At 44.8% G+C, this 27716-nt stretch overlaps 1 protein-coding gene across 1 annotated transcript in view; it reads right to left on the reverse strand.

Annotated features, from left to right (window-relative positions):
• LOC107106303 (kynureninase-like) overlaps positions 1–27716 on the reverse strand; it is a gene marked incomplete at its 3' end in the record, with an annotated part of 86474 nt that overhangs the window by 30526 nt on the left and 28232 nt on the right. The window contains exon 2 of the mRNA XM_015406433.1: positions 15637–15828. Within this exon, the coding sequence (XP_015261919.1) occupies positions 15637–15828 (192 nt within the window). The remainder of the gene's footprint in view (positions 1–15636; positions 15829–27716) is intronic.

The following is a 27716-nucleotide window of genomic DNA, read 5'->3' on the forward strand; positions in this document are numbered from 1 at the left end:
AGTCCGACTCTTCGCGACCCCATGAACCAGATCACGCCAGGCCTTCCTGTCTTCCGCCGTCCTCTGAAGTTGGCTCAATTTCATGTTCGTTCCATCTATGACACTGTCTAACCATCTCATCCTTTGCCGTCCCCGTCTTCTTTGACCTTCAATCTTTCCCAGCATCAGGGTCTTCTCCAGTGAGTGCTCCCTTCTCGTTTGGTGGCCAAAGTATTTGAGCTTCAGTTTCATTATCTGGCCTTCCAGGGAACAGTCAGGGTTGATTTCTTTTAGGATTGACAGATTTGATCTTCTTGTAGTCCAAGGGACTCTCAAGAGTCTTCTCCAGCACCATAATTCAAAAGAATCTATTCTTCGGCGCTCAGCCTTCCTTATAGTCCAACTCTCTCAGCCATACATAACTACTGGGAATACCATTGCTTTGACCATGCGGACTTTTGTTGGCAGGGTGATGTCTCTACTTTTTATCATGCTGTTTAGGTTCGCCATCGCTTTCCTCCCAAGGAGCAGGTGTCTTTTAATTTCATGGCTGTTGTCACAGTCTGTGATGATCTGGGATCCCAGGAACATGAAGTCTGTCACTACTTCCACAACTATTTTCTATTTTCCAAGGAGTGATGGGGCCGGATGCCATGTTCTTAGTTTTTTTGATGTTGAGCTTCAAGCCCACTTTTGCGCTCTCCTCTTTTACCCTGAGCAAGAGGCTCTTTAGGTCCTCTTCACTTTCTACCATTAGAGTGGTATCATCTGCATATTTGAGATTGTTGATCTTTTCCCCAGCAATCTTAATTCCCGCTTGTGATTCATCCAGGCCAGCATTTCACATGATGTACTCTGCATATATATTAAATAAGCAAGGTGACAATATACATCCTTGTCGTACTCCTTTTCCTATGCTAAACCAATCAGTTGTTCCATATCCGACATAAAGCTAGTAGCATTAAGAAAAACTCAATATCCTGCAAAGACTTGCTAAAAATAGGCAATATTGCTGTCTATGGTAATAATGACCTCTTTAGAAGAAGCAGGAAAAGGCAGTAATTGAATTAGTTCTCCCACTCCCATGTAGCCCAAAAACAAACTACAGGGAGTCACACAACTCACTTCTGTACTATTTGGAAGAATTCATGGGAGACCCCCATGCAGAAACCTGTTTCCACATGTGAGGAGCTAAGTGACTGCATATGTATTTCTTTCTTTCTATGGTATAATGGCAGGCCAAATGTTTTCATACTAAAAAAGATACTCAAACAGGACTTCTACATGCAAATACTAAGATAGCTGGACTTTCAGTATATTGCATTTCCTTTACCCCGTTTCTCTATTGGATCTGTCGAATCTCTGCCCCCCACCTCCCTAGGGATGTAGCACTTGGTAAGTTGCTTGGCAACTTTCCCCCTTGACTTATGTTATGACTATGAATTGCAAACTGTCGCTAAGAGGTACATTTTGAAGGTAAGTTTAGGGTATTATTATAAGCTTATTTTTTTCTTTTAAGCCACACATCTGCTTTATGGGATGCTATCAAGACAATACTATACAGTGTTTTATGTAAGTATAAAGGGACTTAGATGATCACTTTTAGCTTCAATAGTGAGACATCTAGGATTGTGATATACACCATACAAATTAGATTTACCGCTGCTGTTCTTTAGCTCAAGAAAAACAACAGTCATCAGATTGGAGGACGTGATTATAATACTTGGGAGTTCTGAATCTTTGCCATACATGTCGATAATCTTTTTGCACTGTGACATTCAGGACGGAGCAGAATATTACAGCAGAAGCAAATGGAACACTACAATTATTTCCCAAGTATTGGAAATGTACAGTCATCTTAATAGAAGATATGTACATTTCTGCTAATAGTATCCCCAGAAGATGTGCCATCCCAAAGGATGGATATAAACTCACTGGCTGCATTTAGACATCAAGAACAAGCCTTGTTTAGATCATGATAAGAATGAGCCAGAATATGCTTCCGTTTATCCCCCAGACTCTCACATGCTTCTGTTGCACATAACTTGAACACTGAAGTCTTTTTGGTTCAGAAACAATCACCATTTTTTTTCCAGGATGTCTGAATGAACAAAATGTCAAATTGTGGCTTAATCTCTTAATTAAGAACCAGGACACTAAACCACAATTTAAGCCTGGTTTAGAATCCTGATTTGTAAGGCACAGCATAAGCCAGTTTGCTCTTTCACCACATTCAGACATCACTACAAACAAATTCATTCTAGACAAGAACGTCTTCACCGCACTGCTGAAGTGGTTCATTCTCTATGTCAACAAATCCAGGTTTTTCGGTGATGTCTGTGATTCATTTTCAAAATCTGACCTCTGGTCCAGGTTAAAATTCTCAGGTAGGCAATCCTTGAAAAGGGATAATGTTTATCTGAGCTTTTAAACCACTTTAAATTAGGGTTTAACATGCAGCCTAAGTTGATCATGGGCTCTTGAACTGAAATTTTGGCTTCTTCCCGGTCACAGAACCCTGGCAGCGGTCATGGGCAACTTGGCCTCTCCTGGAAGGAGGAAGAGGTAGGGGATGTGTGATGCCAGCATCACAGCATCATGGCAGAGGGGCTGAGCTGGTAAAGAGTTAAGAATGGCTCCATCCCCACTCTTCTTCTTTCACCTGCATGCTTGGAAAAGGAGGATCGGAGCTCTGAGAGAGGACAGAACCACAGCCTATGCAGCAGTTTGGCAGCAGTGGAGGCAGCATCTTCTTCCGGTGTCTGGCGGCTGCCAGTTGAGGCCAGGGGGCAATCAGAGCCTGTTTTTTCCCTGGGTTGGAGGAGTTCATGTGGGTTGGCCTCTGGCTCCTGCCAAGGTGGTATGTGGGAGGAGACAAACTATACAAACTACTAATAGATTTCAAGCAAAAGTATTAGCATGTTTGTCTGCTTTGGAGGGCAGGTGCAGCGAGTCCTCGGGGACCGAAAGGAAGGGCTACAGTCATGACACACCTAGAGGAAGGGTAAGGAGTGGAGCAGAAGCCACAGAGGCAGCAGCCTGAAGTGGCTTCGGAAGAAGTTCCTGCAGTTGAGGAGGGTAAGCCAGACTTGAGTGCAGTTCTGGCAGGCCTGCATGGCCTTGGGGATCCTGGGGTCAGCCGGCTGCCTTCAAATCCCCAGCCACCTCACAGGCACAAGACATCGTAGCTGGGCATGGGGGATGGGTCAGCTAGTGCCCCAGGTAGGGTGGGGAGTGTTACATCACCATCCTCGCAGCTGAAGGTAGTCCCCTGGGGAGGTTAGGGGGGGGGTACTCCAGACACAAGGGAGATGACATATGAAGCAGTCCCCATTAAAACTTTGCCATTCAGGGATCAGGCCATGCCCTTAGGGGAATCATCTTTCATTTGCAACATGGAACAAGATATTCAGAAGGGAGTATGTGGATGTGTTCACCGTTCTCTTCAGTTTGCTGGAGAAGGAGAAGGAAGACCTTGAAGAGAGAGACAAGGAAAAGCTGAAAAGGAGTAGGGTAGATAGAATGTGAGCTAACTGTTTGCGAGGGCAATGCTATATTTTTGGAGGACTTGCAGCAAGGGCTGCAGGTGGATTTAGGCTGCCTGGTAGATGCAAAGTCCTAAACAGAGGCTTGGCCTTGGCGGTCACAGGTTAGTACAGGAAAAGGGAAAATGTATTCAGTGAGTGCTATATGGCAGCCTCCTGGTTGGAGGTCAAAACCTTTGGGTTTTGTGGCCCAGGGCTGAAAATGAGGACTCCCTTGGGGACCAGCCTGGCTAAGCTCCTCCCTACTAAGTTTTGGGGCTTGACCTATTTTTGCACTGGGGTTTGTCCTTGCCACAAAAAGTGTAAATAGTTAATAAAGTGGCCCTTAGTTAGACCCGAGCTGGTGTCTGTCTCTTTCTTCCAACTGGGTGGTGGTGGTGGTAAATGCCTCATGCTTTACTTTCTAAAGCAAAATATCTGGTGTTCACTCAGAGGGTATGCTTGTATGTGTGATGCATTACAGGCGCAGGCTTTCAGCTCCTCGGTCTAGAAGATCTTCTAGTTTTATATACATATAATCAGAATGGTATAATGGCTGAAGTACTGAACTATGATGGGGGAGGTGTCAAGATTCTGTTTTCCTTTTTGAGCTGGTGCTTCCCTAGAATAAATAAGTGATTGGAAGCTTTAGATTGGTGTTTTGTTAAGCAACATCAGTAAGCTAGCATGAAGCTATTGGAGACAGCCAATCAATCAAACTGTCTAATTAGATAATTTGTGGTAGACAAACTTTAAAAAGACATGTAGAAAGAATTAGTTTATGTGAATGATGGTTCTGTCCTAACCACAATAAACATATTACCATGATACATGAAAATTTTAAAAACACATGTTTCAAAATGAAAGTCACACTGTGACATCTGTAAAACACAAAGTATCTATACAGAGCCAGTGTAGTCTAGTAGTTAAAGTGTCAGACTGTGACATCTGTAAAAGACAAAGTATCTATACAGAGCCAGTGTAGTCTAGTAGTTAAAGTATCAGACTAGGACCAGGGAGACCTCCCATTCTGTCAGGGAGCCAGGGTGAGCCATGGCGCAGTATCCTTTTCTAGGTACATTTTTTTCCTCCCAGGCCACCCCTGATTGAAGTAACCAGTATATTGATAGCCTACTTTTCAGGATTTTGACTAGGGGTGTGCAAAAAAAAATGATATTTTTCAGTTCTGATCTATTGGACCCAATTTTGGGGGGTATTTCTGAAAAATCCCAGATTCCAATATCAGTATGGTATTTGGATCTGGGAGTTTTCGGAAATTCTGTATTTTTATTTTGGTCCAATAGACCCAAGAAGAAAAATACTGGTTTCTTTAAAAGCCAGCTTGATCCTGGGGCTGACTTGGCTTCTCCTGTGGTGTGGCAGAAGCTGAAAGCTCCACATCACCACAGCTGGGCCTGGCTCCTCTTGCAGCTCAGTTTAAACCGAGCTGCAAGAGGACCCCACCAGCCATTTGGTATAGCTGAATATACCCAAATAAAAGCCGAAAAATTCAACTTTATTGAGGTTCAGCTGTACCAGTAGCCTATCTGATTCTCTGATCTGTTTTTGGCTTAAATAATACCTGGAAAATACTTGTAATGTATTTTGGGGTATTTTTTCAGCTCAATTTATGCCCAATGAACACCCCTAATTGTGATGAGGATCAAAAGGAGGAGAGGGGAACAATGTAAAAGGCTTTGGATCACCTTTAGAGAGAAACATACTGTATAATTAAAGAAAGTAAGTAAATCTGTATATTCAGAATCACCGACCTTGGTAGAACTATCTGTTGCTTAGTACTGCATTAGCTAAATATTGAGTACATTGAGTACACTTTGTAATGTTTTTATACATTTATTTGCAAGGCAGTTAGCAAGCAAAACAGCACAAATATTCAGGCTATCATTAGAAGAAAATATTCACATTTTCCTTTTAACACAGTATTACAAAGTCAGTAGAGGGGTCTTAAAACTTCCTCCAAAATAAGCATTTTGATACCACCAACTTTCACATAAAACAACCAGGTTGCTTGAAAAGGCATTAAAGCTGCTCCATGTGGTGAATCAATCAAACACAGACTGCAGACATGCAGATTGTTTATCAAGACACTTCAAAAGATCCCTGTTGTCATTTTGAGGTAGCTGGGATCAGAGCAGTAAATAAATCGAATGTATAAATAAATAAAATAAATAAAAGATCCCTGTTGTCATTTTGAGGTAGCATGGGGGCAACTGTGACAAACACCAGCATAAACACATGTTGTTTCACATGATTGCTTCATTGTGAGGAGCAGCCACATCATGGAACTAGCCGATGGATTCCATGTTATCAGACTTGTTGCAGAAGGAATGAACTACCATGGCCAACTTACACATGCACATGATTTTTTAAAGCTTAACACAAAGTTTGGGCAATCATGGAAGAATGTTATAGTTACTTTCATGGTTGGGGGGGAATTACATCTTGCTTTCTCTTCTAATTGTGGATAGCAACTGCAATCTGCCAGGATTCCCATGCATATTAGATTATTGCAATGTGGACTGACTTTGGCTATCTAGAAGTAGGGAATGGGCATGAACTGGTTCACAATCTAAAGTTTGTGATGAATATTGGCCAGTTCATGGAGAACTTTCACAAACTTTTAGTGCTGTTCGCAATGGTTCATGAATGGGTACATTTCCAGACAGACTGGTGCCGCTCAATTAAACTGTTTTCAAAACTACAAGGCAACAGGGGGATGGAATTCTCCAGCCTTGGAAACACCAATAGGAGTCCTCCAAAGCTTAACAGGCACTGCCAGCTGCCAATCACAGAGTTTGCATTCTGCTTTATGGGCTCAGAATACTATATATTCAGTCAGCAGAGCTCCCACCCTCTCTTCTTTTGGCTGGTGACAGAAAAAGAGAGAGGGTTGGAGATAGTTAAAAGCAAAGCAGATTCATTGTTTTCTGCTTATGATCTGTTCTCTGCTACTGGGGTATGGGTGCAGGTGGACTCAGATTCTGGGCCACCCAGTCTCTCTGCTCACACTGAGAAGCAGGGCTTAGCTACTGGGCTTTTTGGCTGAGAACCCAGATTTTATTACCCCCCACTCTTCCTGATAGTGATGTGCTCTCTGCTGTTGGGGTTTGTGGGGAGGTGGACACAGGACTCTGAGCCACCCAGTCTTTCTGCTCTAGCCAAACACAAAGGCTTAGCTGGTGGATTGATCAGAGGAGGGCCCACATTTATATACCCTCCCAGGGCTTGGGTGTCAAGGGTAGTCTCAGGGCTCTGAGCCACCCAGTCACTCTGCTCCAGCCAAGCACAGCAGCTTAGCTGGTGGGTTTCTCTGTCAAGGGCCCACATTTATACCCATCCATCCTGGTTGTGAATGCCATGAATGTAAAAGTGGGTGAAAGGGGTGCTTGTCAAGGGGGGAAGAAGCCCTCCCCTCCATGTACCAGAGGCTCCTGTCCCTGGGCACCAAAACCAGCTTGTGTCCCTAGAGCCCTGCCCAGCAGGGCATCATCACGGGTCTCAGAGCCTCCTTCCCCTACTCTGTCCATGGGGCTCTCCTAAGATGAAAGAGTTTTTGGCAGCATGTCTGGAGGAGCACAAACACCCAACACCTGACTTCCTTGGTTCTCTGCAGGGACCTCCATAAGGTGCACCCCACTTTGTTGCCACCAGAGGAAGGAGTGGTGAGTAGTGGGAGGAGGAAGAGGCCCACTGCCTATCAACAAGGACAAGTGGAGATGAGATGATTGCTGTGGATGGCCAACCCTTCTCCCTCATGGTGTCTTTCACCAGCTGCTGCAACACTTAGCTTCCTGGTACTCTGTCCCCTCATGGAGGACCATGAGCCCCTGAGACTTTGCCACCATGCACTGCTCTGCAGTGGTGATGGTCAATGCAGAGCTCTCCAAAGTGCAAGGCCAAACTGTCCACTTCATTCTGGACCTCTGGAACAGCCGCTAGCATGTCTACCTCTCCTTCACCATACCCTAGTGGGAACTGAAGGACCACACTCTCTGGACTGTTGGCCCCAGGAGGGGACAGTCCTGCCACTACAAAGTGGTTCTGCTCCATGTGCAGGGGATGGATGCAGACCACATGGCAGAAAACATCACCGCCATGATACAGAGTAGCCTTAGGGAGTGGGTGGGCATTAGCAACATTGTCCATGGCTATTTGGTCATAGATGCCAGCACCAACATGCTGGCAGTGGTGAAGGCTGCACACATCAAAGGACATCATCTGCCTGGCACACAAGCTTTATCTGGTGGTGAAGAATGCTTTGGGGCTGGGAAGCACTGTGAGGGCCACCTGGGACACTGCCACTCTTGAGCTGCAGTGCCTGTTTGAGACCTGCCAGCTCCTGGTTGCCCACTTCTCACATAGCATCAAGGCTGTGTGTCTGCTGTGCAAGAAGCAGGGGGAGGGGACAAGCTTGAGTACCAACTCATCTAGGACCTACCCACCTGCTGGAACTCCACCTATGCCATCATAGTGTGTTTGGGGGAGCAGAGGAGTGTGGTGCAGGATGTCACCTCCTCTGTGATCATCCTGCATGGGGAAGAGGAGCTCAGCATAACCTCGAGCAACTGCCCATCTCCTAAATGGTATGTGTCCTGAAGCCCTTCCAGAACACCGCCAACTTGCTCTGTGTCCATACAGCCACCCTGCAGCAAGTCATCCCCCTGATTAGAGGGCTGGACAGGGCGCTGGCCTCCACAATGCAGCCAGGCCCCAAGGGGACAACTGTACTCCCATGGGTCCAGGCCTTGACAGAGGTTGCTAGTGGGCATCACCACCATGTTGCAAAGAATGGGAGTACAAGCTAGCCTGTATCTGTGACCCATGGATTAAAGGTAGCATTGTTCTCTGTAATACAGAGCTCATTAAGTGGAAGCATGAGCTCCGTAAAGGCGTGGAGAGGCTTCAGGCCAGCAGATATGACCAAAGGGAACAGCAAGTGGGAGAAGGGGAGGAGGAGCTGCATCCAAGCACCTCTGCCTCAAAGAGCCCAACCAGGCAGAAGCCCCGCTACTGGTTGTCAGTGGTGAACTGGGAGGTCAGCAGCAGCAGTGGTGGGGAGGCTAGGCATGCCATGGTGAAGAATACGGCCGCAAAGGTGATGGTGAGGGAGTCCCTCGCTGAGTCCCCTGAGATCACCAATGCTGATCCCCTCAAATATTGGTCACTCAAGGCTGTAATCTGGGCTGACCTCTCTTGTGTGGCCATGAATCTCCTCTCCTGCCCTCCCACCAGCATCCAGAGTGAGCAGGTATTCTCCCACCTGGGACACATTGTCAGTCTTCACTGCTCCTGCCTGGACTCAGCCAGGATGGACAAGTTGGCCTTCCTGAAGATCAGTCTCCCTCTGCTGGGTCACCCCTCTATGGACCTGGTGGAGTAAGAGTCAGGCCTCCCATTGTCTCCCATGAGTCTCCCCATTTCTCCTCCTCTCTGGGTAATCTAGCATGTGGCCCAGGGATTGTGCCCTTGGTGCTTGAGTTGGAGGATGGCTGCCTCTGCCAGGTGGAATTGGGCTAGCACCACACCCAACCCAAACAACTTCTACCTTATTAAAAAAAAAAGAACACCAACCTCATGAACCAACATCTACCTCATAGCACAACACCTACCTAATGGGACAACATCCACCTTAGCAAACATCTACCACAATAAACATCTCCCCATACAAACAAGCCCCGGTTTAACTATCCCTTTTCATTGCATTTGTACAATTCAAATCACAATAGGTGATCTCTTATCTTTACAACGTGTTCTGCTAATGGTGAAGAATCAGAAATTTCAGCTAGGTGTGGGCTGTGACCAGAGGATCTGTGTGTTTGGACCTGATGGGGCCTTTGAGTATTGTGAACACACTTCCCTTCCTTGTGGTGTCTAGCTGGGGTGTCTGCCAAGCTGCTGTGGGGGTACTTTGAAGAAGAAGAGGAGATTGGATTTATACCCCGCCCTTCACTCAGAGCAGCTTACAAACTCTTTTCCCTTCCCCTCCCCACAACAGACACCCTGTGAGGTAGGCAGGGCTGAGAGAGCTCTTTCCAGAACTGTCTTTGAGAGAACAGCTCTAACAGAACTATGGCTTGCCCAAGGTCATCCAGCAGCTGCAAGTGGAGGAGTGGGGAGCTTTGAGGAGCCTCTGTCAAAAGTCTGAGGATGTCTGCCTTTCTGTCTGTCCTTTCTGTACAGGCTGTGTGTTTCAACCTGGGGGGGGGGCTATGAGCATTGTGACACATGCTGAGCCAGTCAGTGTAGCACGTGTGTAGCCCCAGACATCTAAGGGCATCACAGAGGTGTTATAGCTCAATCTTGGGTGGCTGAACAGCCATGCACCACCATCCACAGAATCAAGAAAGAGCTCTCAGTCTGTCAATCCTTTCCATGTCTGACTTAGGTGAGGTTTCCCATATTTGGGTCTCAGGTGGTCTCAGGGGTTCAAGCCACCACATCTACATCACCCATTGCAGATTAGAACAATACACTCGGGGAAGGGGGGATGAGCTCTGCCTGTGTCTGTCACTAATACACCCCAGTTGGTGGATGTGCTCTGTCTTCAATAATACACCCCGGTTACTGAGTGCGCTCTGCACCTGTCTGTAGATAACACACCCCAGTTAGTGGGTGTGCTCTGCACCTGTCTTTCTATAGGCAGAGTAGAATAATACACCCTGGGTAGTGGATGTACTCCAGGCAGTGGGTATGGTCTGCACCTGTGTGTTGTAGGGTAGAATAATACACCCCATTTGTGGGTGTGCTCTGCAGCACTGGTATGTTTCAGCCCTGGCGAGCAGCTGGGACCATTGCAGGCATGTTTCCCTTCCTAGTGGTGTCTGGCTGGGGTGTCTGCCAAGCTCCAATGGGGTTATCTTGGGGAGCCCCCATCAAACCTCTGGGGATGCCTGGTCTGCCTTTCTGTCCTTCACAACCTGTCTTTTTAGATTTGAGGCATGACCCTGCCAGCTTCACAGGTGCTTTCATTTATCCTTGGAATAGAAACATTCACCCTGATGGATGGGTACGCTCCAGACCCAGTGGTAGGGTAGAATAATATGCTCTGGGGGGGTGGGGGAGCTCTGTCTGCACCTGTGCGTTTCAGCCTTGGTGGGAGGCTATGAGCTGACGGTAGTTAGAGACGCCGAAAAGTAGCAGAGTAGTTTAGAGTATTTACAGTTTATTTACACTGGAGTATATTTACAGCCTTTCTGAGTCCAACTCACAGTTCACTCCGACAAGGTGCTTCGCAGACAACTGATCCCACACAGGAGATGTTCAGCACTGTACAGCTCTCCATTTATATTTACAAAGACCAATCAAATCACAGTAATTTACATAAAGCCTAGTCATGGTGATTGTGCAGAGTCTGATGCAATCTGCCTGTCACCTGACCACTGACTGTCATAACCAGATCATCCAGATCTGACATTGCTGCTCATGGCAGACTGACAGCTTGCCAGTATAGATACAGATACTGACATGAGCATGGGCACGCTTTGGGTTTCTGGTGACCACACTTTGTGGGCACGCTATGGGTTTTTGGTAGACTCGGGGCCACCGTTTCCAGGTCACCCTCCAAGAGGACATCCCCTGGGACACTGACATGACAGTGCTATCTGAAAGGGCTAGGGGGAGGGCCCCGGAAACACTCACTTGTGTCATTGAGGAGGTGATTGCTGTGCATGGCCAACCCTTCTCAGGGCTTCGAGCCACCATGTCAACATTTTTTTTGCCATGCTCATGGTCTGTGAACAGAAGTTCATGACAGGTACATCGTCACAAACTTCCATGAACTTTTAAAGCAGTTCATGGATGGAACAAAAAGCAGGGGTTTGAAGTGACTGCAGAAGAGTGCCTCCCTGCTGCTCACCTTTTTTGGGGGGGCTGTCTTGTGCAGCCCCTTTAAAGTTTAAAGGGACAGCACAAGACAACCCTAAACAACTGAGAAGCAGAAAGCAAACTGTTCCCCATCACTCAACTGTTTTTTTTTGGGGGGGGGGTTGGCTTTCTGGAAACCTTGTCAAACAAGTTTATGGGGCCAGGGCTTCAAGCCACCATGTCTACTTACGTTGGGGGTTTTTTTGTTGTTTTTTTTGTTTTCAGGTGTGGGTCTCAGCTGGTTCTCAGGTGTTTGAGCCACCATGTCTACACACATCATTGCATGCTAGTTTGGGTTTGGGTCTCAGGCAATGCTTCCTCCAAGCTGTGGAGTCTTGTGAGCAAAAATTCTACTTTGTGAGCTACTGGCATTAAGGTTGCAAGCAAATGATTTGGCTACTGCATGGATTAGTTTGCTCTGGAGCCATCCTTCCTGAGATAAGACAAAAATGTGTGAGCTGGACACTTAAAAAACTGTGAGTTAGCTCACACTAATTCAGGTGGTCTCTGGTCTCAGGGCTTCGAACCACCATGTCTACATACAAATTGCGTGCTTTGGGGTTTGGGTCTCAGGTGGTCTCAGGGTTCTGAGCAACCATATCTACATATGTCATGGCACACCTACAGGTTTGGGTCTAAAGTGGACTCAGGGCTGTGAAAGCAACTGTGCCTTCCACCTGCTCCAATTGTGGTGGCCGTTTCCAGGCTACTGTTTGGAAACATTTCAACACCCTGAAAGTTTGTCCTCCAGGACCTGCCTTTGGAGATGGGGGGGGGGGGGGCGGCCACCCAACATGTGCCAGCTCAACATGTGTGTTTCCATTTCTTTGCAGAATAGAATACACCAAGGGTGATAATGTTGTATACTCTGGACTTGTGTGTTTCAGCCCTGCTGAGGGGCTGTGAGAATTATGGGCATGCTTCCGTTTTTTGTGGTGTCTGGCTGGGTTGTCTGACAAGCTGCCGTGGGGTTATTTTGGGGGACCCCCATCAAAATTTTGGGTGTGCCTTTCTGTCCTTCAAAATCTGCCTTTGGAAGCTTGGAGGGGGGGCTGCGAGCATAGGGAGAATGTTTGCCTTGCTTCATTGCCTGGCTGGGGGGTGTGCTCAGGTGAAAATTCCCTGTTAGTCTGGTGTCACTGGCTTGTTTATGAGCTGTTCCATAGACTCCTGGAACTGCCACTGTCTTTTCCAGAGAGGCCACTGGGGAGACCCTTTTTTTGGGGGGGGTCTGTAACATGTTGTAACATCATCCAACTTGGAGAGATTGTAGAGGAGCAGCAGGGTGTACGTAGCTCGTAGGAAGTCTGTTCTATATACATTTTTATTTATTTATTTATGCGATTTCTACCGGGCTCAAGGCGGCTTACAACAATGGCACCAATTGCCAATAAAACAATATACAACAGTAGAGTACTTAATAAAAATATAAAATCGTATAAAATCCTAAAGTGCTAGTAAAGCACATTCAGATATCTAGACAACTGCTATGTTCCAGCTCTGTGTCGTCCTCCGTCACTCAATGAAAATGAGCAGATGTTAAAAACCAAGGGCCGGACTCGTTGATGGTAATAGTGGAAGGGCAGCTCCTAGTTGAAAGCCTGGTGGAAGAGCTCCATCTTGCAGGCCCTGCAGAACTGCAAAAGGTCCTGAAGGGCCCTGATCTCCTCCAGGAGCTCATTCCACCATTTTGAACCTGCACTTGACATTTCCCCCAAAAGCACTTTTCCTTGGGGCATCTTTGGGGGGACATAACTCGGACCCACTAAGTCCAATATGCACAAAACTTGGAGGGCATGCAGAAGAGCATGCCAAGTTCCCTGTGACCTTGATGTCTCTAGTTTGCACAGAGTATATTCTATACTCCTGAACCTGTGCTTGTTATTTCCCCAGACAGTACTTTCCTGGGGGCACCTTCTTTGGGGGGGGGCATAACTTGAATCCCCAAAGTCCAATATTCACCAAATCTGGAGGACAGGTAGAAGACAGTTTACTGAAGAACCACTTTGACTTTGGTGTCTCTAGCACACCAGTGGGCCATTCTAACACATTACAAACCTCAGAAACTGGTTCAGTTCATATGAAGCCTTTTTAGTTTGTGATGGTTCATGGTTTGGTTTGTGGGTTTGCCATAAACTACGAAATGTCAGAAACCACTTTCCCCCCCATACATGCCTATCCCTATTTGCAAGCCTCAAATGGTGGGAAATATATTAGTAATGACATTTGATGGTGTTATCTATAGGCATCTTACCATTTTTAAGATATATTCCCTGCAGATTGCTTCCAGCCACGCTTCAAAGTACTGGTCATTGTTAGCATTACTTTCAGAAGCCTGGAACAGAGGTATCTGAAGGATTACATATTCCATTATGAACCTAACCTTTATTTTACATCAGCATCTGATGGCCCATTCTGTGTCCTCTCATTTTGAAAACAATGGGAGGGGGGTAGGTACCAGACCCAGACCTTTTCTTCTTTGTAGTCCACAGTATAGAAGTTCCTCTCCGTAAAAATTCATCTTGTGAGTCTTAAGCACCAAAGAATTAAGGAAAAAAACCAGGAGTTTTGCTGATTTCTAGTGATTTGGTGAATGACTTAACAGAGTCAGATTTACAACCCATTTAGCCCAGACTTGCAACTCTTGACTGGTTGTGAGGTTCAGAAAGAAAGATCCCACCATCTATTTTTTGTAGAATATTTCTGGTTTGAAGGATTCTTATAAGACTTCTACAAATATTGTTGAAATTTCTACAAATGTATTGTTTTATCCTGGTCTCTTGCCTCCGGGTTGATTTTTATTTAATTTTGATTACTGATCTTATATAATATTGTTTTGCCTTGGAAGCAAATGTGGATGAACATGGGATAGAAGCACTTTAAATCAATGAAAAGGCTAAAAAACACAACTGCAGTTTACCTGTTCATGTGCTAACATCCATTCATTTCAAATGGAATCTTTATGGTAGACTGTTGCCCTATGAGAAGGTGACTCCAAATGATGCCAGCCACAGACACGCACCCAGAAGAAGGAAGCCTTCCTGTGAGATGATGTGTCCATAGTTCCTGTATGTCATCAACCTTCTTACCTGCAATAAGATGGACCAGTTCCCTAGCCATGTATAGCACTAAGAAGCCAGGCTGCTGCCATGCCGGGCCAGAAGACAGGGGACCCAGACTCCATGAAGAATCCCCTTTCCTTGCATGTAAGCAACATGTTTTTCCCCACCTAATACATCACCTAGTTGAAACCACAGCCATAAGACAACAAGGAAACAATGGCTCTGGCCAACACAGGACATAATCCCATCAGGTGCCATTGTTCAGACTAGTTTCTCATTAGGTTTAACATTGCCCACTCCCCAGACCTTCAACCCCAGCACCAGTCAGCATATTTTTGGGGATGGACTAACAGGAGGTGTGCCAAGAGAGGTGGCCAAGCTTAGCCCACCCCTCAACCTCCTAATAAAAGTGAGGGCCCAACACCAGCTCTCGCTTTTGCTTACTTGCACTCTTGCTTGCTTACCTGACCCCCTCCTACCCGAAGCCTCCGACACTTGGTTGCACAGACAGAGTCTCATCGTGCACCTGCCGGTTCAGGACACGACCCTCTCCCCAGCACCCCATAGTCCCATCCTTTTCCTGAGATTCGCTCCATCCAACTTCAGACAGGTAGAGTATCTCCCATCATCGAAACATCCTGCTAATGCGAATGTGCTATTCTCTTCTATCTATATTTCCTAGGTGCTGTATAATTGTGTGTATGCCTGTGTTGTTGTATGCTTGAAATATATTCAGTAAACAAAATCATCTTATACCGACGCCAGTCTCAGCATCTATTTGGTGTGTCTGGAGGAAACAGAACCCCTGTATACATAGATGCTCACCCCCGCAGTCGCCTATTGCCTGGTTTAAGATCATAACTCCCCATATTAGATCATGATTTGAGGCAATTTGGCTAACAAGACCTAGTGAATTTCATCCAACAGCGAGAAAATTGATAATGCAAAAATTTTCTTTTATTGAAGCAGCTTTGGAGATAAGTGCCTGGAGGCAAGGCAGCTTGAATCCATCAGGAAAAACTGCTCCTGCCTACAATTTTCAATCAGTCACCATATTGTTCAAAAGGGCTGAATGATAGCATAAGCACCACATAAGTGCTGTATTGTATTCTTGCATTTTATTCAGAATTCCTGCAGATTTATGATCAATGTATGCCAAGCCACCTCAGTATAATTGCAGCTCTTACTTGGAGGCAGATCCTTCGCTTTGGGAATGTGGAAATATTCATGGAAGTGTCTGAGCTCATCTTCTTCATCCATCCGCAAAGCAACTTTCTTATCCACTGGGCTACACACTAGCTGCGAGGCAATGTTTTCTATAATGGTTACTGGTGAGCCATTAGAAGACAGATCCATTTCCAAGTTATTCATTTCCCACTCTAAAAATGAAAAGGAAGAGGAGGAAATCTCCATTTAGATTCAATGCCATACATATTGGCTAGCATCTGATGTGAAGATTATTGCTGTTTCTGCTGAGTTACAGACTTAGAGCTTTTAAAAGTGAATGCCTGGGAATAGAAGGGGAAAGTGAGAAGTTCTCAGATCCAGCATTTTTCAAGGCAACATACTGCTGTAGCCCTAAAGCCATTAGTTTTAAACACGCTTTCACTGTAAAGCAATATCAGCAACTTCTGTGCTCCACCACTGCTCCAACAGCAGTAACAAATTCTATAGTGTCATTCATACTTGCAGAATCAGAAAGCCGCAGGCAGCATTATTGTTTCTACAATCTGTGTGTCTGAAAATAGCAGGTGCACCACCACATTTAAACTTGTGTTTTCAAGCCTGAGCAATCTCCCTGATCCTTTCCTTTCTTGACTCATGGAAGCTAAAGGAGGGGTGTAGAAGTTTTTAAAGTTGAAAGGAATGACTTAAAATGGGCAGCCCAGGATTGTTGTTTTTTAAGTGCAAAAGGGGCATACAGCATCTTTCCAGACCTAGATATCCTTCTTGCCTTGTTTACCTATTTCCATTCTTACAATTATATTCTAACATTGAGCACAAGCATGAAGAGTACCCATCCAACATTCTAGGCATTCAGAAGGGACATCATTTTTCATTCTTCAAATTATGCCATGTATACGGCAGTTCCATGGTCGGACCACCATGTCCTGAGGGCCCGAGTGAATGTGTCACCCCTACCCTGTTTGGGTGGCAAGTGTATTTTAGCTCGCCCGTGGAGCCAAATGGACCCAGTGCAGCTTCAGATGGCTCTGTGGGACCCCATGGACCCTGGCGGCTCATTAGATGAGCTAGTTGAGGACTGGCAAAACCGACTCTTGACAGCCATCGAAGAGATTGCTCCCAGACGCCCTCTGCACCCGTGCACTAGGCTGGCTCCTTGGTATACCCAGGAGCTGAGGCATATGAAGCAAAGGCTTAGATGGCTAGAGAGACAGTGGCGGCATGTTCGTGATGAAGCAACAAGAGCATCTTATAGGACATTTATGAAATCCTATGAGGTGGCAGTCAAAGCTGCAAAGAGGGAGTTGTACACAGCCTCGATTGCATCTGCCAGCTCACGCCCAGCACAATTATTTAGAACAATTCAGTCTCTAACAGCTCTGCCACAAAACACTAGGGAATTGGACATCGGCTGTGAGGCTTTTGCGAACTACTTTGCAGATAAAGTCTTGGTGCTCTGCTGCGACCTCCCCACCACAGTTGAGACAGAGAGTGAACTTGAGGCTCCATGCACGTCTTCTGGTCCCATTCTGGATTATTTCGGTTCACTCAGCCTAGAGGAAGTTGACAGATTGATCTCAACTGTACACCCAACCACTTGCAGCCTTTATCCATGCCCTTCATGGCTAATTAAAGCTGGCTGTGAGGGGTTCCGAGGTGCCCTGAGGGAGAACCTGGTGGCTCATTAGATGAGCTAGTTGAGGACTGGCAAAACCAACTCTTGACAGCCATCGAAGAGATTGCTCCCAGACACCCTCTGCACCCGTGCACTAGGCTGGCTCCTTGGTATACCCAGGAGCTGAGGCTGATGAAGCAAAGGCTTAGATGGCTAGAGAGACAGTGGCGGCATGTTCGTGATGAAGCAACAAGAGCATCTTATAGGACATTTATGAAATCCTATGAGGTGGCAGTCAAAGCTGCAAAGAGGGAGTTGTACACAGCCTCGATTGCATCTGCCAGCTCATGCCCAGCACAATTATTTAGAACAATTCAGTCTCTAACAGCTCTGCCACAATTCAGACAAAACACTTGGGAATTGGACATCGGCTGTGAGGCTTTTGCAAACTACTTTGCAGATAAAGTCTTGGTGCTCCGCTGCGACCTCCCCGCCACAGTTGAGACAGTGAGTGAACTTGAGGCTCCATGCACGTCTTCTGGTCCCATTCTGGATTATTTCGGTTCACTCAGCCTAGAGGAAGTTGACAGATTGATCTCAACTGTACACCCAACCACTTGCCGCCTTGATTGGTGTCCCTCCTGGCTAATTAAAGCTGGCCGCGAGGGGTTGCAAGGCGCTCTCATGGATATTATCAACAAGTCCCTCTCGGAGGGACTGTTCCCAGGGGCTCTCAAGGAAGCGATGGTCTGCCCCCTTCTTAAAAAGCCATCCCTGGATCCGGCCAAATTGGCCAACTATCGGCCGGTTTCCAACTTGCCTTATTTGGGGAAGTTAATTGAGAGGGCGGTGGCGATAAAGTTGCAGAGCTTTCTGGATGACGCTTCCATGCTAGATCCTTTCCGCCCTGGCCATGGGACAGTACTGGTCACTCTCACAGATGACCTCCAGAGACATCTGGATCGAGGCGGGACGGCAGTCCTGCTGTTGTTAGACCTGTCGGTTTCATTCAACACGGTCAACCATCAGCTGCTTGCCAACCATCTCACCGACATGGGAATTCAGGGGCTTGACTTGCAATGGCTTGTCTCCTTTCTCCAAGGTCGGGGACAAAGGGTGATCATTGGGGAGCAGCAGTCCTGAAGGCACCCACAAGTGTGCGGTGTGCCCCAAGGGGCTGTGCTCTCCCCAATATTATTTAACATCTATATGCGCCCCCTTGCCCAGATTGCCCGGAGGCATGGGCTGGGCTGTCACCAATATGCAGATGACACCCAGCTCTATCTGATGTTGGGCGGTCAGTCTGACTCTACCCCGGAATATCCAGACCGGACATTGCAGGACGTGGCTGAATGGCTTAGACTGAGTCGATTGAAATTGAATCCGACAAAGACGGAGGTCCTGTGCCTGAATTGGAGCAGTACAGAGGTAGGGATCCCACTCCCAGCCTTCGGTGGGGCACCAGCTTCGAGGGTCAGGAGTTTGGGAGTGCTCCTGGATGCTTCCTTAACAATGGAGGCCCAGGTAGCAGCCGCTGCCAAGGCAGCCTTTTACCATCTTCGGCTGATTAAGCAGTTGGTTCCCTTCCTCGAACGCGATGATCTGCCTGCAGTGATCCATGCTATGGTCACCTTGAGGTTGGACTACAGCAATGCTCTCTACATGGGGCTGCCCTTGGTGCAACTCCGGAAGCTGCAGCTGGGGCAGAATACAGCGGCCAGGCTGTTGATGGGTGTCCCCAGGTGGGAGCACATCCAGCCTGTGCTTAAGACTCTGCACTGGCTCCCAATAGCATTCTGGATTTGTTTCAAGGTGCTGTTTTTGACCTTTAAAGCCCATTATGGTCAGGGATCGGCCTACCCAAGGGACCACCTTTCCCCGTATGTTCCCCAGACAGCACTTCGATCAGGATCCCAAAACCACCGGGACCTCTCTGGCCCAAAGGAAGTCAGGTTGATGGTAACCAGGACTAGGAAAAAGCTTCCTGCCGAGATCAGTGCCCTGTGGGACTTGTCACAGTTCCGCAGAGCCATGAAAACAGAACTTTTTAGGCAGGCTATCAGCTAGGAGTGACGTCCTACCAGCAGCGCCCTGTGTGAACTCCGATCCAACACGACCTAGCGCGGTGGCACCGCTGAATGTGTCCCTAAACTGCCCTTTATTTTTATCGCATTCAAATGAATGCTTTATATTGACTTGTCTATGTTTTTAAATGATGTATTTTATTCTATTACTGTAAAATGTATACTGCTTATCAGTTTTTGGAAGCCGCCCTGAGCTCGCTTGTTGGGGAGGGCGGGGTAAAAGTGAAATAAATAAATAAATAAATAAATAAATAAATAAAAATATCCCAAATAAAATAAATAAACCAGCACACATTATTTACATTTCTTTTGTTTAGAAAATGTATATGCCTCCTGTCCTCAAGAGAAATGCTCAAGGCAGCACACAAAATTGCCTTAGCCTGTGTCAGACCAGTCTACTCTGACAGCAGCTTTCCTGCACCTCAGGTTGAATTCTGTCACATCACCTACTACCTGATCCTTTTAACTGAAGATGCTGAATGAAAAGCAGATGCCCTACCATTCATGGCCCCTATCAAAGTTAGAGCATCAAGTCAAAACGACTGTTCACATATTTCTGAATTTATAAACCTTCAGCCATGGCTTTGGTTAAATTGGAGTCTTAGTGAACATCAAGCTAGTAGCCAGATGGTGCTCATCCAAGGATCAAATGTGGCCACTTCCATTAATTAATATTACTAATTCAATAGTTTCATTAATCATTAATTCAATTAGCAGCAGTGGAACAACCAGGCTATATCTACTATGCAAGGCAATCAGGTTCTTTTTCTCCAATATGAACCATTGATTATTAATTAAATTAAAACCAATGTCTTCCATTAATTATTGGATAGTTATTAGATCTGCATTCCAAACTTAACTGGCTGTTTACTAGGGCTCCAGATTACCTGTATTCAGAAACTAATACAAGTGAAATAGATTGGTGTGCTACGGAGATGTACTAATTCTTTAAAAATGTGATTTATCTGCATCTAGATACTGCTAGAAATAGGATACAGAGATCCAGCTGATTCCTATAGGACTGTTCTTATTTGGTGGGGTCATAAAAATAAGCAGCTGGTGATTGCCTTTTTCCAAATTACAATTATGTACATTCTCATTGTTAACTTGTTCCTTATTACTATAGCATTTACTGCACACAATCAGCAACATCTGTTATACCAGGACACAGGTTGATTCAATGTTGACATTAATTTAGCATTAAAAGCACAGTCCAGGAATTATGAGGAAAAATTGAAAATAAACTATAATATTAACACATTATGAAGTAAGATTAACACAAATAAATGAAGAATGAATCAATGTTTTGTTCAGAAATGGATTTACAGAAGCCAAAGTTTGAGAGTGGAATACAGGGGGGAAATGACCTCTGGGACAAAACCAGGTGATCCACTCAAACTTAAAAGCTTCTCAGCAGAGTTCATTTCAATTGAAGGTTTACACACAAAGTTATTTCTATCTCATTAAAACTGAAGGTACACAAATCTGCTTATCTTAGGCAGGATAACAGATTGTAACTGTAATCAATGATAACAATGAAGTAAAACGAGCCCCCAGTCCATCAGTAATATTAGGAGTGCAATCTGGGGATGACATTTTGTTTTGTATGGTGTTCCCTCACTAAAAGCACAATCCTAAGTAGGTGTACTTGGAATCCTACTCAAGTCTATTTCATGGGGCTTGCTCCCAGAAAATTGTTCTTAGGAAATCTTATCAACACTCTTCCCTCTATGTGTCTTTTTATGTGCTTATATTTTATATGTTTATATTATGTTTTATTTAATTTTTAATGTTTATATATTTGTATTTTAAAGGTTTTTAAAATATTTGAAATACTTTAATGATTGAAATTTCTTAACTCTGAATTCGGTGGAAGGGCAGCATAAAAAATGTTTAAAATAAATAAATGAATTCCCAGCAGAGCTACACCCCCTCTAAGGCCACTGAAATCAACAGGCTCAGAAGGGTTTCACTCTGCCTACGACTGCACTGTAAATGTTCTGACTTCTACTAACCAGAACTTTCAGTTATTGCCAACAGACAGCAAGCATAAAACCAGTTTCCTAAACACAGTTTCCTCCAGTAACATAAAGTCAAAAATGAATGTATTTTGCCCCTCTGAAATGCGATCCAAAGCATTAACACCCCAGAAACTCTTACATGGCTCATTTGTCAACATGGGAGAAAGTATTTGCCTCTGGAAATCAAAAAGCATACTCCATTTTCTGCTTTGATTTAATACTGTTTATTTTGGCTTCTCCTTTTGCTCCTACAATTTTCTGGCTGTCCAATTTATTTTCTAATTCTAAAAGCAGAGTTTCTTACCTTCAGGTAATTAGTGTGCTTTCTGGCAAGATTTCGTCTCTGGCAGGATGCATTTCCCCTTTCTACCAAAGTCCAATTTCTCCCCGTAGCAGCCTCCTCTATTTGCCTTTTACTCTTACCCTCTGAACTCTGATCTTCTCATCCCATTCTCCTCCTGGCTAGGAATCGAACATTCTTGCACAAGCATGAAATAGTCCCTTCAGCAACTCACACACTATCATCAGCCTTAGCACGTCACAATTTTACATAGTTTTAAAATTCTGTTTCTTACTCCTCTTGTTGATGCTGTCCTCAACTTTATATTTTTTACTGACCCTTGACCTAGTTTCTTAATGCTGTGCATTTTCTTCCTCTTCTGCTTTTTTATTTTGTACCATTTTTCACCATCTTATTTTCTTCTTCACCTTTCTACCTTCACATGTAGGTAATAAAAGGGAGGGGAGACTCGCCATTAGTTCTTGCAGTCTCAGTTTTTAACAAAACAGATGCAGTCTAAATTAAACAAGCCAGGAAAGCTCCATTATATATTCTGTAATCATAAGTATATTGCACATTACATGTATTTCCATAATTGGGGGGGGGGCTGGCTCTTGATCAGGAGTTGGAATTAACTGGAAGATGTGGTACACTAGACAATTTGGTAGTATCATTAATTTAAAAGTTACCCTCTTAAACATAATTTATTTTTATTTATTTTAAATATTTCGACCCTACCTTTCTCCTAACTCTTTCTACAAAGAGTTAAAAAATAACAGCACAAATTTCAAACTTCTGAAAGAATAAGAAAACATCTTCCTATGAGATTTATCTTTTAATCTCACTTGTCTAAAGGAGTTCTCTTGCAACGAGTAAATATGTACAACAAATTCTTAAAATACAACATCAGCTTCCATGGAGGGAAAAAAATTAAGTAGTTTTTCTGTGGCAGCACAGCAGTACTCTGTGCACTGAATAAAAATAACTAATTTCTCCCAAAAGGGGGGAAATGTTTACTTTTAAATGTTAATTTTATTTCAGAAGAAGTGTTGATTCCAACACTACAATGGTGCTCCCATTATCCAAGTAACTAGTCTTCTGGTGCTCCACCTATAGTCCACCTATAGTCCACCTATTTGTTCCTGGTCCAGAATGACCAGGTAAGTTGCTAAGTGGGCAGATATAGACTGTGATGCCAAGTATACTGCTGCAGTCTATACCTAGTGTGACAGATCCTGCTCTGGCCTGCAAGCTCCACCCTGCCCTCCTGTTGTTGTTCTTTTTTGTCACACCTGGAGAGGCTTTTCTTTCTCTCTTGGGAAGCTCACCACCACCACCTGGCCTTTGTACAGAATTGCCCACTGGGAGGGTCAGGACCCTCAGGTTCGCTTCCAAGTTCTGAGGCTTTGCCTCAGTGTCTCCCACTGCCCAGGACCTGGTCACCACAGGGATGGTTTATTGCCTTGTGTGCTCCTGGGGGAATAGCCACTTACCAACTGCCTGCCTCCCACAGCGCTCCTTGTAAAATAGCATGTCCAAGATGGTAGGGGTCTATATGGTACAGAGAACGACTACCAGCATCCAAAGTTATAAAGTATTTATTAAAAAGAAAGTGTTTACAAGCATACTTTTGGCACAGCACCAGACTGAGCAAGGGATTGCAAAAGAAATGGGTAAAATACAAATCCTCTGTCCCTTTCTCTATACATGCCCTATCAGATGTTAAAATAGGAAGGGCTCCTTTTGGTTAGGATGTTACAGATCCCTACAGAATTACCATTACCTTGAAGCTTGCTCCAGCTCTTGAGGTGAGCACATGGTCAATGGTTGCTTTCCCAGTAGAGAGGTCTTTGTGTGCTTATGGACGCAGCACCCAAGGAAAAGAGACCTCCTTCCTGCTAAAAAACTGCTGAAAGGAGTTTTTATCATATCTGTTTCTCCTCCCATTGACCTGGTCACACCAGGTGAAAGAGGCTTTTTCTGGAGATCTCCAAGACATTTCCTTCCTGGAGTCCCTTTAGCCTTTCATTCCTCCAAATCTCTGTTCCCTGCAAGAAGCGGGGAGAAGGGGGAAGCTTGGCCATCCCATTGTCTCTAGCTAGACCTATTAGCATTTCTTAAGAGGTAGCTGAGGTGAGCCTGGAAGACCATTGACTGACTTCCTCCTTTCCAGCCTGTTCTCTGCCCAGAGGGGGAGAAATGTTTTAAAATGCAAAGTGGAGGTTTTGCTCCTTTCAAACCTCCCAGGAAAAACACATTTCTTCACACCTGGTAAACATGAAGGAGTTGGATCTGAGTGTTGCACATTTCTCTTCCTCTCACTCTGTACTGGTTTCCTTCCTTTTTTGTGGTTGAGATGGAAGAGTTCCACAAGTACTTCTCAGAGAAAAATGGCTTGGTTTAGACATAATGCAAAACCATGGTTAGTTTGTTCAGCCAAGATATGGCTTGCAGACAATCAAATCCTGCTTTGTTCACCACACACTGGTTTCATTGCTTTCATACATTTCTCACAAAATACTTTGATAGTATCTCAGCTTGCATTATGGGGCCAGAGATCAAGCCAGAATGTCCATGTTTATACGTCATGTGAAACCTTTGTTAAAACTAACCGTGTTTAATAAGCCAACTTTAAATCCTGGTTCCAGAACTTGGTGTTATATACATCTGCCATACCTTGTTAGTGCAGTGTCCAGAGTTCTGATAATGACACAATCCACAGATCCATTAAAACAGATCAAACTGATTTGGAAACCAATAATGCAAAAGCTGAGTCATTTTGCCAAGTAGTGTGTTTATTTTATATTTCTAAGTTTAATTATTCTTTGTAAAGCATCTCTTAAATTAAAAATCCATAGTTTTAATAAATCCATGGTTTCAATTAATGTCCTAACTGAGCTCCTGACAGAGCAATCCTAAACAGAGTTACACCCTTCTAAGTCCTTTGAAGTCAGCGAGCATATAATGATAGAACTCTGTTTAGGACTCCAATGTGGGTTCATAAGAAGGGTATGAATTATAGTTGGAGGGGAACCCATCACACACTCTTCCATGAAATCTAAATAACTGGTTTTAGAAACACATAACATGCACACAATTTGCAACCAATTGCATTTTGAGCAGGTGTATTAGCATATCACTGCTTCCTCCTTGACGGCTGTAAGAAACCTGAGATTTGTTGAATACGAGAGCCATTTTCCAGGTTCCATTCAGGGTGTATAAGTACTTTATTGTCGCTTGCTGGCTTTACCTCATATTTCATTACTCTTTCTGTGTGAACTGAGTTTCCCGAGCTTGCCAGGTTATCATTTTTGCACCATTTAAACCTGATCTAGATTTTCAGAGGGCCAGTTACTTTTTTCCCCACTCTTTCGCCCTAGATATCTATCTTCACTCTCCCTAATTAGGATCCTTCTTTCTAAATGAATAGAAAAGCACACTGTGGTTCCTCTGAAATCATCAACTGCATCTTGCATACCCATACTGAGCTCCTGGAATGTTCTTGCTTTGTTTGGCATACCTTTTCTTCCCCCATTTTATTTTATCTCACCTTTGGGGCATGTCTCTTTTGCTTTATGGGGCTGTTCTCCACTGCCTGACCTGTTTCTGACCTCTTCTTTCTGTTGTTATGTTGCTGTACCAACTAGTGCAGTTCAGTCCCCTTTGAACTACTTAAAGAGCTGTTAAGCCACACAGTCCCCAGGTACAATAGACTCTAAAGGCTGAAAGAAGTAATCTGATCCTGCTATGGCATTTCCACACTTAGAGACCCCACTATTTTAAATTGGGGATTTACCATGATGTTAGCATACCAAAAAAAAAATAAAAAATAAATTAAAAAATCCCTGTTCTCCACATTGCCAAGCTAACGTTATTTATTGTGCAATGACCATGTTAAAATCTAATTCTAGTGAAAACAGTTTTAGGCTGCCGTCCTGTACACACTTACTTGGAAGTCAATCCCATTGAATTCAGTAGGATATATTCCTAAATAAATACACTGCACTGCACACCTGACAGGATGGCATGAATATGAGACATGGATAAATTTGCTTATTTGATGACTGTAATCTTATTCTGCCCTAGCCTTGACACCAGATGCCCTAGCTGGTTAGCGATGCCTCTATGGAGGAACTGCATGGATTCTCTTGTCAATTCATTTCTTTAATAACAATGCTGGGAAATCAAGCCAATGATATCTACATTGGTTTAGTAGGAAACACAATTCCAGGTTTGGCATTGGGTGCTAGGAATACAGTTAACTAATGGTGGTGCTTTGTACTGGTGCAAGGAGCCTTGCTGTGGTGGGACACACCTCCTCACTAGAACAGCAAGGTTCTTGCACCAGAGGAAAGATCCAAACCACTCCCCCCCAAAAAAAAATGTTATAAAAATCTTAGGGATGGTACCCTTCACTATCCTTAGGGATGGTACGCCTCACCATTGGTTCCCTTCCAAATTTCAGGCAGTAAAAGAAAGTGTCATTGTTACTATTTTCTCTGGTTTGGTGTGCTGCTGTTGTCCTTTTTATGACTGCACAGAAGTTTGGGACTTGTTTCCTCATAGTTGTATGCCTCCTGAGATAACATTATATTCTTCTTTTCACTAATCATGCACAAAACCCAAAGAGCCAGTACTATGGTTTGGTAACAAACAAACACTCTTGAGCAATGTTTTGTGTCAATTTTGTTGTTCCTAAAAAAAGGTATTACACAAATTTCGTTCTTGTTTTTGGATTTTGCATGGACTAATATGGTGGCTTACAAATTTTTGGCAACAAAAATGTTGGCAAGTTAAATAAAAACAGCATTAGCCTACAAATAATTTAGCCTACCCATTATTTTACTACCACTCGCCCACACAAGGGTACTCTTTGGTTGTAATATTTAATCACAATTATTAATTACTTTATTGATTTCCACAAATAATATTTAACTAATTAGGTGACTTCCATTACATTCTAAGTCTAAGGGATTTTTCAGTCATCAGTTTTTAGTAATTGTAGTTCCATACAGGAAAGATTACAGGTAGCCCACAGGAAAACCTCTTTGTTGATGGCAGTTACTCACTTGGAATGCGCTTCCTAGGGAGGTCAGAGAACACCCTCCCCTTCCAACACCATCTTGAAACTCTGTTGTTTACTGAGGCAGTTGCTGCTTTATCTTAAACTAGCAGAAAAGCCCGTTGTGAAACTGATACAACGGGATCTAGAAAGATGTGGTCTGTAACGAACGCATAGGCTGGATGGTGGTAAGGTAAACAGTAGTGGGTGAGGGTGGGAGGGGGGTGGAGGAACGGTGGCGGCGGCCGGAGGCCTCTGCATCCCGTTGCCAGCCCTGGAGTGAGTGGGGGGCCTCCAGTTGCCGGCCCAGGAGTGGGTGGTGGGGGAGGGGAAGGGAGCGGGCGACCGGAGGCTTCTGCCTCCTGTCTCCGGTCCAGGAGTAGGGGGGGTGGAAACGGACCCGGCGGCCGGAGGCTTGCACCTCCAGTCGCCAGCCCTGGAGTGGGTGGGCTTGGGTGTTTTGGCCCCACTGGTTGACCTTCTGATGTCACCTGTGTTTTGGCCACTGTGTGACAGAGTGTTGGACTGGATAGACCATTGGTTAGACAGTGATGTTTAGACAGTGTTATCAATTTAACAAACATGAAATTGAGCAAACTCCAGAGGACGATGGAAGACAGGAGGGCCTGGCGTGATGTGGTCCATGGGGTTGCAAAGAGTCAGACTTGACTGAACAACAAAAGCTTCTAATATTACCCAGCATCATCTGGGCCCTCAGGGTGATCCGGGCCCCTGGAATTTTTTTACCCCCAGTCTTTACCTATCAGCACCCCTGGTGGTAACAGATTCAGCATTAGAGAAGAAGAGACGAAGAAATTGCCATCAGGTCACTACTGACTTATGACCACCCCTTCCATGGGGCATTCCAAATATGAGATGAGCAGAGGTAGTTTGCCATTGCCTTCCTCCACATAGCACCCCCAGGCTTCCTTGGTAGTACTAACTGTGGCCAGACCTGCTTAGCTGACAAGCCCTGACGCTTGGGTCAAACTGGGTTATTCAGGCTAGTGTTAGATAACA

This window comes from Gekko japonicus, unplaced genomic scaffold (genome assembly GCF_001447785.1).
Source record: "Gekko japonicus isolate JY-2015 unplaced genomic scaffold, Gekko_japonicus_V1.1 scaffold3317, whole genome shotgun sequence".
Lineage (NCBI taxonomy): Eukaryota > Metazoa > Chordata > Lepidosauria > Squamata > Gekkonidae > Gekko > Gekko japonicus.